Genomic DNA, 12,303 nt, shown 5'->3' with positions numbered 1-12,303 from the left:
TTACATAGTTCAAAGAAGCATTTACTGGTAATCTTAAGGCTATGTTATAGAAAATAACACGTTAGAAAGTCTGTTTTAGAAACCTGCACTTATTAAAAGTTTAAATGATGATTTCATAGAATATTTAATTCCTCAATATATTCATTTACATAAATACATTCATTTATGCTGACCCAACAAATATAAAAAAGAACATACCACTTAGATTTGATCATACACATTCATGCTATGAAAGTGAATCAAATATTTAAAAGTAAATGTATAAAAACCTTTAAGAAGGACTATGGTAAAAATAATTGAAAACTTAGAAAAATAATGAACTAATTTTACTCTAAGAGTCTTACTAAATAATCTACTCGAAGTAATTTTTGAGAGTAACCAAATGGGCTTCCATATCAAAATGTCATAGTAGATAACTCCGTGGAGTGAAAAAAAATGCAAATTATCTTTTTAATGGACAAGAATCTCATTTAAAAAAATATTTTTCAAAGAAGGAAAAACTGGGCACCAAAACATGAATACTATAACATCTTAAAACATTAAGGCCTAATTTAAGAAAACACAATATACAGAAAGATAACAGAGATACAAAAAGGAGGAAAATTGCAGACAAAATGGACATACTACAAAACCATTTCTGTGGCAAGCCAACAACAAGAACAGCTGAGAGCACATATTTACATAGTCTAAAACAAAGAACAGAAGCCTATAAAGCTAAATACAAAAATACCAACAGTGAAAACTGAGGAATGGTATCAGAAAAACCTAAGTACTCTTCAGTTTACATGCATCCGTACTGTTCAAAATGATACTAACAATATGGATCACTTTTTACATTAAAAAAAAAAGTAGAAAATATAAAAATTTGAATGTATAGAGCAGAAAAAATCAAAGCAGTGAACATTCCTATTGACTACCACAGAAATGACTAGAACATTGATGACAAACATTTGTCTTTGTCTTCTTTGCCAAAAGAATTCATAAGAGACCAGCAGACAGAGCATTTATTGGAGGCAAAGCATGTGTGGAAGAAAATAAAGGCAAACTCGTAGAGTGAGCTGCACCCAGTAGGGGTTGCTTAGATTGCTTATATGAGGGCACTCTTCTGGGTTATGTCTGGCCAGTCATCTTGCTTGTTCTCATATGTGGCCTGTCTCAGGGTTCTTCCTTGGTCGGCTCAAAGGTTTCTGGGAGGTTGGCAGGACATATTATGGGCTGGCATCTCTTCCTTTCTTCTCCCCTCCCCTAGAGTTGCATTATCCAGAATTCCTTAGAGGACAACTGAGGACATTCTCTGCACACATCAGGATGAGAAAACCCCTTGACCACAAGAGGAAATTGTGGTCTCAGGGCCCAATGCTCCTGATGGCATCTTCTCTCAAAGTATCAACAGGAGACTGTTTGCAGCAACTCAGCCTGGGGCCCGTCTATTGCCTAGCTCACATCCCCTCTCAGATTCCTGGACCCCAGGGAATTTTTAAGGTCCACCTTCTGTAGCTTCTTCAGGCTGGCATCGGGCTTGTGGACCCTACCTAACTGGGGCCACAGAACCCTCATCCTGCCTGGCTGTGGAGCCCCAGGGAGACCGCTGTTGGTCCAGAAAAATCTGGCTTAGGGAGTGGCTAGAATCCCTGCATCACCATCATCTTGACATGGAACTGCTGCCACCTCGAAGAAATAAACTTAACATACCAGATGCACGGCTTTTGTCAACTGGGAGGCCTCAGAGCAGGAGCTGTGATGGATCTTCCCGGCCCAGGGGTCGAGCCTGCATCTCTTACGTCTCCTACATTGGCAGGTGGGTTCTTTAATACTAGCACCACCTAGGAAGCCCAAGGTGTAGAGATGTCTTTTTGTCTTTGGAGTATCTAGGCCTAATACAGCTTATTTTCTATCTGGAGATAGCTGTCTACTTCCAGGATTTATAATGTATCCCATATATTTAACTTGTTGCTTTGAGATCTGCACCTTTTTCTGGGAGACCCTATAACCTCGAGTCCCAAGGAAATTAAGAATTTCAATGGTGTTCTGATCTGAGGCCTCCATAGAGGAGCTATATATTAATATATCTACATACTGTAGAATAGGTCCTTCTTTTAGGCATATTTCCCTTAGTTCCTTTCCTAGGGCCTGAGCGAGCAAGTGTGGGCTATCTCAAAACCCCTAAGGCAAGACTGTCCGGGTATATTGTTGCATCTGACCCAAGTGGGAGTTGGTCCACTCAAAGGCAAACAGATACTGTGATGAGAGATGAACTGGGATGCAAAAGAAGGCATCCTTGAGGTTGAGCATGGTAAACCGTTTAGCATCCTGAGGGAACTGGACTAAGATGTTGTAAGGATTAATCATAAGGGGATATACAGGAACCACTGTATCATTTACCACTCGGAGGCCATCCGCCATCCTATATTCCTCATTTGGCCTAACAACCAGCAGATCAGGGGTAAGAGACTGACAGGGCACCAAGAGGTCTTAAGAATTTATCTAAGAGGGGTTGTATAACTCTTTTTTTGCTTAAAAACTCATGGGGTATTGTCTCTTGTTAGAGTAGGCAGCTTCTGGATTAAAGCTAATTTTTACAGGTTGGGCATTCATGGCCCTCTCAGGGACTCCTCTGTCCCAAACTGCAGGGTTTACTGCTTATAGGCAAGAGTCATGGCTTAACAAAAAAAAAAAAAAAAGGGCAGGGGGCGCTGCTCAGGACCTTCTAACCATAATATGGTTAGGGAACTCAGAAAAGAACTCAGAAGGTCTCTCCCCATTAGTGGGGTAGGACAGTCAGTGACAACCAAAAGTGGGCATGTCAGTCCACTTCAGTTCAGTTCAGTTGCTCAGGCATGTCCAACTCTTTGCAACCTCATGACTGCAACATGCCAGGCTTTGCTGTCCATCACCAACTCCTGGAGCTTACTCAAACTCATGTCCATCAAATCGGTGATGCCATCTCATCCTCTGTTGTCCTCTTCTTCTCCTGCCTTCAATCTTTCGCAGCATCAGGGTCTTTTCTAATGAATTAGCTCTTCACATCAGGTAGCCAAAGTATTGGAGCTTCAGCTTAAGCATCAGTCCTTCCGATGAATATTCAGGACTGATTTCCTTTAGGATGGACTGATTGAATCTCCTTGATCAATCCAAGGGACTCTCAAGAGTCTTCTCCAACACCACAGTTCAAAAGCATCAATTCTTTGATGCTCAGCCTTCTTTATGGTCCAGCTCTCATATCCATACATGACTACTGGAAAAGCCATAGCTTTGACTATACAGACCTTTGATGGCAAAGTTATGTCTCTGCTTTTTAATATGCTGTCTAGGTTGGTGATAGCTTTTCCTCCAAAGAGCAAGTGACTTTTGATTTCATGACTGCAGTCACCATCTGCAGTGATTTTTGGAGCCCAAGAAAATAAAGTCTCTCACTGTTTCCATTGTTTCTCCATTTATTTACCATGAAGTGATGGGACCAGATGCCATGATCTTCATTTTTTGAATGCTGAGTTTTAAGCCACCTTTTTCACTCTCCTCTTTCACTTTCATCAAGAGGCTCTTTAGTTCCTCTTCACTTTCTGCCATAAGGGTTGTGTCATCTGTGTATCTGAGGTTATAGATATTTCTCCCAGAAATCTTGATTCCAATTTGTGCTTCATCCAGTCTGGCATTTCACATGATCTACTCTGCATATAAGTTAAATAAGCAGAGTGACAATATATAGCTTTGACATACAGCTTTTCCTATTTGGAACCAGTCCATTGTTTCATGTCCAGTTCTAACTGTTGCTTCTTGACCTGCATAGAGATTTCTCAGGAGGCAGGTCAGGTGGTCTGGTATTCCCATCTCTTGAAGAATTTTCCAGTTTGTTGTGATCCACACAGTCAAAGGCTTTGGCATAGTCTTTAAAGCAGAAGTACATGTTTTTCTGGAACTCTCCTGCTTTTTCTATGATCCAACAGATGTTGGCAATTTGATCTCTGGTTTCTCTGCCTTTTCTAAATCCAGTTTGAACATCTAGAAGTTCTCTGTTCACATTTAGTTGAAGCCTCGCTTGGAAAATTTTGAGCATTACTTTGCTACCATGTGAGATGATGAGACCAAACACTGTTCAAACTGGCAAGTGTGATTCCAGTGAAGTAACAGGTGTGAGCCTTTTCACTGACATCTGTCACTGTGCAGCTTTTAGAGGAAAAAGGTGCAGAGGAAGAAGTCAGGCCAGAGTCAGTGGCTTCTGTATCAAGTAAAAAATCAATCTTCTTTCTGCCACATCAGAGATGACCCGGGGCTCCTTGATGGAGATAGACATCTCAGGGCAGGCGTGGGGGAAGCTGCTGGCACACCTCAGGAGCCCACCATGGTCATCTCAGAAGCAGGAGTGCCTCTTCCTTTTCAGGACAAAGAATAGTCCCATCTCCAATGATTAGTCTGTCTGCAGACTGGGCATGGCCTGGGAGGCTCCTTCCGGCATTCACGGGCCCAATGGTCAGTTGACTTGCCTTTGAAGCATTCCCCCTTGCTGGTCTTACCTCTGGACTGATGGTTGACACCTGCTGTCCCCTCTCGGTTGCCCTGAAGTTGCAAAGCGTGTCCGACAGCAACCGTTATCAGCTGAGCTTTGGCTCTGGCCTGCCTCAATTCACGCGGAGTTCTGGCCTTCTCCTCAGCTTGATTTTTTACCCCAAAAGCCACCTCTAGAAGGTGGGGCATCAGGGTTTGTGGCCCTGATTGTAACATTTGAAGTTTTCGCCTAATGTCATAGGGGTGAACTGAATGATAAAAGGTAATCCCAATAGGGACTGACCCTCAGGAGTAGAGGTGTCTATGTTAGTAAATGTTCTAAATGCCTCCACAAGTTGCCCCTAAGAGAGGGCTGGATTTTCTTCTTTCTCTTGGGTCACTTCCTTGACCCTTTCATAGCTGACTGGTTTTCTAATGCACTCCTCATTCCTTCTAATAGGCACTGAAGCATGTGGTTCCTGGCCCTCACTCCCACCAGGAAGTTCTCATCCGCAGTGGGATTCTGCATCCCACCCGCATCACAGACGCTGGGCTGGGCCCCGGCAAGCTGCTTAGTGTGCTCCGAGGCTGCGGGCCAAACCCTCTGCTTCTCCTCACAGGTACAGCAGGTAGTGGGTATTAGTTGGACATCCTTCCAGGCTAAATCAAATGCCAGGGTTAGGGCCTGAAATCCTTCAGTAAATCTACTAGGGTCTTCAGAAAACTGACCCAGTCTTTGTTTGCACCCCGCTGAATCAGCTAAAGAGAAGGGCGTGTGCACTCTGACTGTGCTTTCGCCATTTGCCACTTCCCTGGGAGGACACTTTCTCCCTGATCCTGGGTGACTGGAAGTCCCACCTATGAGATACCTCAGTGGTGAGATTAGCTTTTTCATCCAGGGGTCACTTCAGTTCAGTTCAGTTGCTCAGTCATGTCTGACTCTTTGTGACCCCACGGACGGAAGCATGCCAGGCCTCCCTGTCCATCACCAAATCCTGGAGTTTACCCAAACTCATGTCCATTGAGTCGGTGATGCCATCCAACCATCTCATCCTCTGTTGTCCCCTTTTCCTCCTGCCTTCAATCCTTCCCAGGATCAGGGTCTTTCCCAATGAGTCAGTTCTTCGCATCAGATGGCCAAAGTATTGGAGTTTCAGCTTCAACATCATTCCTTCTGATGAACACTGAGGATTGATCTCCTTTAAGATGGACTGGTTGCATCTCTTTTCAGTCCAAGGGATTCTCAAGAGTCTTCTCCAATACCACAGTTCAAAAGCATCAATTCTTCAGCACTCAGCTTTCTTTATAGTCCAACTCTCACATCCATACCTGACTACTGGAAAAACCACAGCCATGACTAGACGGACCTTTGTTGGCAAAGTGTGGTACCAGTGTGTTTAGAGGTGAACAGGGCAGCAAGGTTTGGGATTTGCCAGGGGGATCTGGAGAATTAGGGGTACTTGTAGGAATAGGAGAGGCTCGGTTTCCCCACTGAGAGTTGGGGGGAGTTAAACTAGGACTGTCTAGAATGCTGGGAGAATTCTCTGGTTCCCCAGGCCTCTGAGCTGCACAGGGCAGGACTCCGGTAAAGGGACACAGGGAACCTCAGTCCACTGCTCCAACCTGCGGCAAGAATGATCCAACTGCAAGATGGGATGATTACCAGACCCATTTTGGCGCCATCTTTCTCCATCACCCAAATTATATAAAAGCCAGGAAGTATTACAAAAAAACTTAAGTTTTTCTTTTCTTAGCCCATCTAATTTAAACAGCTTCCAGTTCTTAAGGACACAGTACAGAGGTATTCCCTCTGACTCAGGAGGAGGTCCCCTCATGTGGAACAAGCTGCAACCAAGAACAAAGAGGCTAACCTAGAAATGTAATCCGGCATCCCAGAAACATTTACCAGAAGGCTTTAATCTAGATGGGTTTCCCTGGTGGCTCAGATGGCAAAGTGTCTGCCTGCAATGTGGGAGACCTGGGTTCAACCCTTGGGTCAGGAAGAATCCCTGGAGAAGGAAATGGCAACCCACTCCAGTACTCTTGCCTGGAAAATTTCATGGACTGAGGAGCCTGGTAGGCTACAGCCCTTGGGTCACAAAGAGTTGGACATGATTGAACAACTTCACTTTCTTTCTTTTAATCTAGAAGGGGTCCACGGCGTCCCCAAGATCCCCAGCAACCCTGAATCAGATGTCTTTAGCTGAACTTAGTTCCCTGAATAGAGAAAAATGTTGCAGTCGCCAGGGGTTCCCTGGGGAGCTTATTTTGATTGTACAGCCCTATGATTATTTTTCCAATACTGGGATGTATCCTCCAGGACCAGGTATCTCAAAGATTCAGGTGTGGCACATGGAATCAACCAGCCCCTAAAGGCTGTTATTATTAACAGAAGCAAAGCTTGTGTGGAAGAGCATATGGGTGAACTCGCAGAGTTAGTTGCACCCAATAGGGGTGGCATGATCACTTACATGGGGGCAGTCTTCCGGGTTGTCTCTGGCCAATCATCTTGCTTGTGCCCATAACTGGCCTGACTCAGGGTCCTTCCTGGTGGGTGTGCACGATTCTCAGCCAAGATGGATTCCAGTGCAAAGGTTTCAGGGAGGTTGGCAGGACACATTACGGGCTGTCACCTCCTCCATCCTTCGACCCCTCCCCTAGAGCTGTGTCATATGGAACTCCTGAGGGGACAACTGAGGACTTTCTCTGCACATTGTGTCAGGCTGAGAAATCCCCTTAACCATAAGAATGAGGAAACTGTGGTCACTGTCTCAGGGCCCAGTGCTCCTTCTGCCATCTTATCTCAAAGTGTCAGTGGGAGACTGGCTGCAGCTGCTCAGCCTGGGGCCTCTCTGTCTCCTACCTCACTATTACAAGAGGATTCGTTATTTTGCTAAGAGGTTTACCAAAGACTGTTATTTCCTCATAACAAGTTTCTGAGAGGGAAAAAAAAATCTATCCTCATTTAATCAAGTTAGATAGGTGAGACAGGCTTATTTAAATTAAACGCATCATGCATACAGAAATGGAGAAGGCAATGGCACCCCACTCCAGTACTCTTGCCTGGAAAATCCCATGGATGGAGGAGCCTGGTAGGCTGCAGTCCGTGGGGTCTCGAAGAGTTGGACACGACTGAGCGACTTCACTTTCACTTTTCACTTTCATGCACAGGAGAAGAAAATGGCAACCCACTCCAGTGTTCTTGCCTGGGGAACCCCAGGGATGGGGGAGCCTGGTGGGCTGCCATCTATGTGGTCACACAGAGTCGGCTTGGACACAACTGAAGCAACTTAGCAGCAGCAGCATATAGAAAGCAAATAAGGTAAGACTTTAAGAAACATGATGGCTCAATGAAGAGAAAAAATGTGAATACAGTTAAATAGAATTAAATGAAAGGAAGAAAATGAAGATAACAGGTAATATTTTGAAGTCTTAACTTACCCTCCATCATGGTGCTCATTAAGAGACAATTTTTTCTTTTTTTCTTTGTTTCTGGCCAAGTCACATGGCATGTGGGGCCTTAGTTACCCGACCAGAAATCAAACTCATGCTGCCTGCAGCGGAAGCATAGAGCCCTAACCACTGGACTGCCAGGGAATTTCCAAGAGGTAAACTTCTATTTGCCCAAGTTCTACAGAGAACATTCTGACTCTTCTTACAGGATGCAAAACAGGTGCAAAATCATTTCGGATTTGCTTTTAGAAAAACCACTGTCACAGTCAGTATCAAAATCTTTGGATGGTCTTAGGAAAGAGGGAGCCACAAGAAAAGGAACACCAAGACTCAGGGGATATGCTCTCAGGTGATAAACCTGAAAACTGTATACAGATGCACCAGGGAGTCCTGAGGAGCAAGGAGATCTGCTAGGAGAGACTATAATAGTCTGAGCTAAAAAGTAATACAAACCACTGTTAGTAGAATTAATATGAACAACAGTGAGGAGAAATCATTTATGTAAGATATGATAAAAGGACAATATAATCGCAATGTCACAGAGTCGGGGGGTGAAAAACGGCAAGCACAGTTTCAAAAAGGATAGGGTTATTAGGGAGAAATACCATAGAGCTTGAGAATGCTATGGACTGAAAAGGATCAAATGTTAGGAATGTAAATAAGGATCTGATTGTGGAGACTCTAACGTAAAATAAATAGCCTTCTCCAAGAGAACATTTTACCTTTAGGACAGAAAGGAAGTGTAGTACAATGTACAGTCACTTCGGAGAGATCCCCTAGAGCAGCCGAGCGACACTAGAACACTCAGATACATTCCTTACATGTGCGCTCTAACCTGGACACAGCAGTCAAGCCAACAGTGAATTCCACATTTAAATTCACCCCAAGAGACCCTAAGAGTTACTTTAGGGTTTCCTAACCTAGGATCGATCTTCTTTTTATTACTTTCTGAGAAGGAAAATACTAACAGTGTTCTTTAAATTCTATTTTCCTAGATTTGCTTTGCGTTTGTATGGACAGGACAAACAAGTGTTTTCATTTACTCTAACTTCACATTTCATAATGCAAAAATTTTAAGTTTTTCACTGAGAAGATAGATCAGAGAAGCTTAGTATACATAAAGTGGCTCCAAACAAAATAAATAGGAAGAAGTGCTAGTGACAGTTTCTACATCAGTAAAATGAAAATAATATGTAGCTTACAGAACAGTTATAAAGATCAAACTAGATCATTTACATGAAGCACCTAGGATATTACTTGATACATGATATGGGCTCAAAAAGTATTTAAATTCCTTAAAACTCAAGTTAGTCATATAACTAGTGAACTAGGCAGAATTCAGATAAAAGACTCATTTGCTTTTTTTGTATATTTGTCAGTTATTAAGAGTGTAGTGAAAGTCACTCAGTTGTGTCCAACTCTTTGCAACTCCGTGGACTATAAAGTCCATGGAATTCTCCAGGCCAGAATACTGGAGTGGGTAGCCTTTCCCTTCTCCAGGGGATCTTCCCAACCCAGGGATCAAACCCAGGTCTCCAACCCAGGTCTCCCCCATTGCAAGCGGATTCTATACCAGCTGAGCCATCAGGAAAGCCCATTAAGAGTGTATGTCCTCTTCAAATACAGTATGGAGTATGAAAACATAAGAAAAATTAGTTTCTCCCTTCCTCAGTCACTGATTATATAACATCACACTTGAACCTAAGCTAAGCAGAATTTCAAATATGTTAAATATACATTCCAAAGAGATAAGTTTTAAAAATAAAATACATTTTTTATAAAGAACAAACTAGTTTCCAAAATTGATCAACCACGAAATTCTCACCTTGACTTACAGACGAGAAACTGCTTCAGATCTTGCAGGATGCTTCCTGTTTTTCGTCCAACTTCTAAATACAAGTTTGGTCGATCAAAACCAGTACAGGTTATCTGAGGATCCTTCAGTTTTAAGCAACGTACAATGTCTTCTCGGATTGAAGAACCTGCCGTAGCAGTCAGTGCAACAATTGGAACCTGAAATAAGTAAAAGTGATTTTTCAACAAAGGAGAGAGGTCGTTAATTCCCAACATTTCTTAGATAGACATTTCTTAGATAGACACTGGAAGACAATTATAGGAAGAACAGAGAACAGTGATAAAAATGAAACTTTAAAATTATTTTTTCAAAGAAGAAGAAAAACACTTTCTTCTTACTTCTCAGCCTTCTAAGAAATCATTCAAACACTAAACTCGTAAGATTTCTAAATGCAATTTCTATCTTATGTTAAATCCACTTATTAGCTATCTACCTCTCCATTTATTATTTATACATTTACCACAGTGCTGGGACAAATGAGGGGTAAGTTATGTCTTATCTTTGATAATCTATAATTCACAAATTATAAACCCTGCACTCACTGAAAATTTAGCCATGCAAAGCCCAACCAAGGCTTTTTTTTTATTCCTATGTTAAATACACTGGTATATGGCTTTTCAGATCTAAAATAACAGCTCTCAATGACCTGGATGACCTCTCAACAGTTTTAAAGGGCTAATTGTGGCATACAATATATAAGGAAAATGCAGAAAATAAGACATCTATTATTAACTGATTCCTTGAGCAACCAAGTCATGTTTTATTTTCAGTACAGTAGACTTCTAGATTTAATTTTTCATCACTATTATCATTGGGAGTATTAATCAACTATGCAATCATTTCATAATCAGAAAAATTGTTCCTATATAATTAGCTGCTTGATATCCAAGATTACAACTTTCTGAATACTTTTTGGCTTATTATAAAATATGGTAAATAATATGCTCATAACACAGCTCTTCAGATGCAATACATCTACCCTGCAAATCAGTTGAAGCAATTACTGTACATAAGTGAAAATTTAAGTGCAATTTGTAAAAAAGCAATTACAGAATTTGAAAAAAAATACAATTTATTAAAAACTGTAAACTACTTTTATAATCAATATAGCTTTACTGAATTGAAAACTATCTCAAAGTTCATGCAAAGAAAAATCAATTAAGTCTGGGAGCAGGTTTTAAATGGAAAAAAATGATACCAAAATCAATGTGACCAGTTAACTGACATTTTGATATTCTCTATCCTTCAATTCTGTGAAATTATTAAAAAACATCCCAAATCAACTTAATTGATTTTTGGCTTACAATCAGACTCTTCTCTGAATTTAGAGAGCATCTGCCTAATAACATATAGAAACAGGCCAATTTATAAAGAAACTGGTTTCTCTAATCAAGGCTTAATATATATGTATTTACCTGCTATATATCTTTATAGCAAATAAAAATATTTGTATCAAAAATATGGCTGAGAATAAGGGAAGTTTAAACACGGAATTTCCCAGGATATGAACTTTCTCACCTTACCACAATGAAGCATTTCCATCAATTTAACTGTTATTCAAACAATTTATAAATGGACTAAAAAATGTTTGATATTTAACTGCATATACAGATAAAGAGACATTTTCAGGATAAAGACTATAAGAAAAGGGGGTCTGGTTTGTTTCTATGCAGTATCATCTAAGAGGAGACAAGCAACACTTTTGTGAAAAAAAGGAAATAAGCATGAATCCTGACACATTTTGAAGAAGTTAGTAGAAAAATCAGGCAAAATAGCAGCACAGTAGTATAAAAATCTGGCTCAGAAACAGTTGCCTGAGTTCAAAGCCAGCTTTCGCCACTAATGAGATGTGAGATTTTGAGCTGCTTATTTTAGATACATTGGCTGCACTGTACAACTTGCAGAATCTTAGCTCCCCAACCAAGGATTGAACCCATGCCCTCTGAAGTGGAAGTGTGGAGTCTTAACCATTGAATCGCCAGGGAATTCCCAGGAGCTATTTACTTCATATTCTGAACTTTGGTTTCCTCATCTATAAGATGGCTACAATAACAGCAACAACCTCAGAAAGTCACTGTGAAGAGCAAATGGGATAAAAGGTCTAATATGCCAAACATAACAGCACAGCATACAGAAAGCAGACATGAAGTGTCAGCTATTACTTATGTTTTCATAGCAACATCTGAAAAGACTTCTACACAAGAACTCCAGAGACACGGCCACTACTCCCAGATTTGCCACTCACTTGGGCAAGGGCTAACTTCTCTTGGCCTCGGCTTTTTCATCAAAATATGAGATGGACAGGGCTACCGGATGGTAACTTCTCTTCTAACTTAAAAATTCCCACTTTGCTACAAAAAACTCCTTATTCTAGCGACCAGCTAACAGGGAAAATCACTATAAATGACTCACTCCTTTGCCGACATCCTAGAAAGTCACAGTTAAGAATGTTGCTTCCGTAACTCAGAAAACACAGTAAAGTAATGGAATGCATTAAATTTAAAGGAACAATA

The 12,303-nt window shown here is 41.3% G+C and overlaps 1 protein-coding gene across 10 annotated transcripts in view; it reads right to left on the bottom strand.

The window, feature by feature from the left end:
• WRN (WRN RecQ like helicase) overlaps nt 1-12,303 on the bottom strand; it is a 125,491-nt gene that overhangs the window by 53,632 nt on the left and 59,556 nt on the right. For all 10 annotated transcript variants that reach the window (XM_043893944.1, XM_043893940.1, XM_043893945.1 and 7 more), the window contains one exon: nt 9,761-9,948. In XM_043893944.1, the coding sequence (XP_043749879.1) occupies nt 9,761-9,948 (188 nt within the window). The remainder of the gene's footprint in view (nt 1-9,760; nt 9,949-12,303) is intronic.

Source organism: Cervus elaphus, chromosome 32 (genome assembly GCF_910594005.1).
Source record: "Cervus elaphus chromosome 32, mCerEla1.1, whole genome shotgun sequence".
Lineage (NCBI taxonomy): Eukaryota > Metazoa > Chordata > Mammalia > Artiodactyla > Cervidae > Cervus > Cervus elaphus.
The sequence above is the reverse complement of the archived record's forward strand: the minus strand, read 5'-3'. Positions and strand labels throughout refer to the sequence as shown.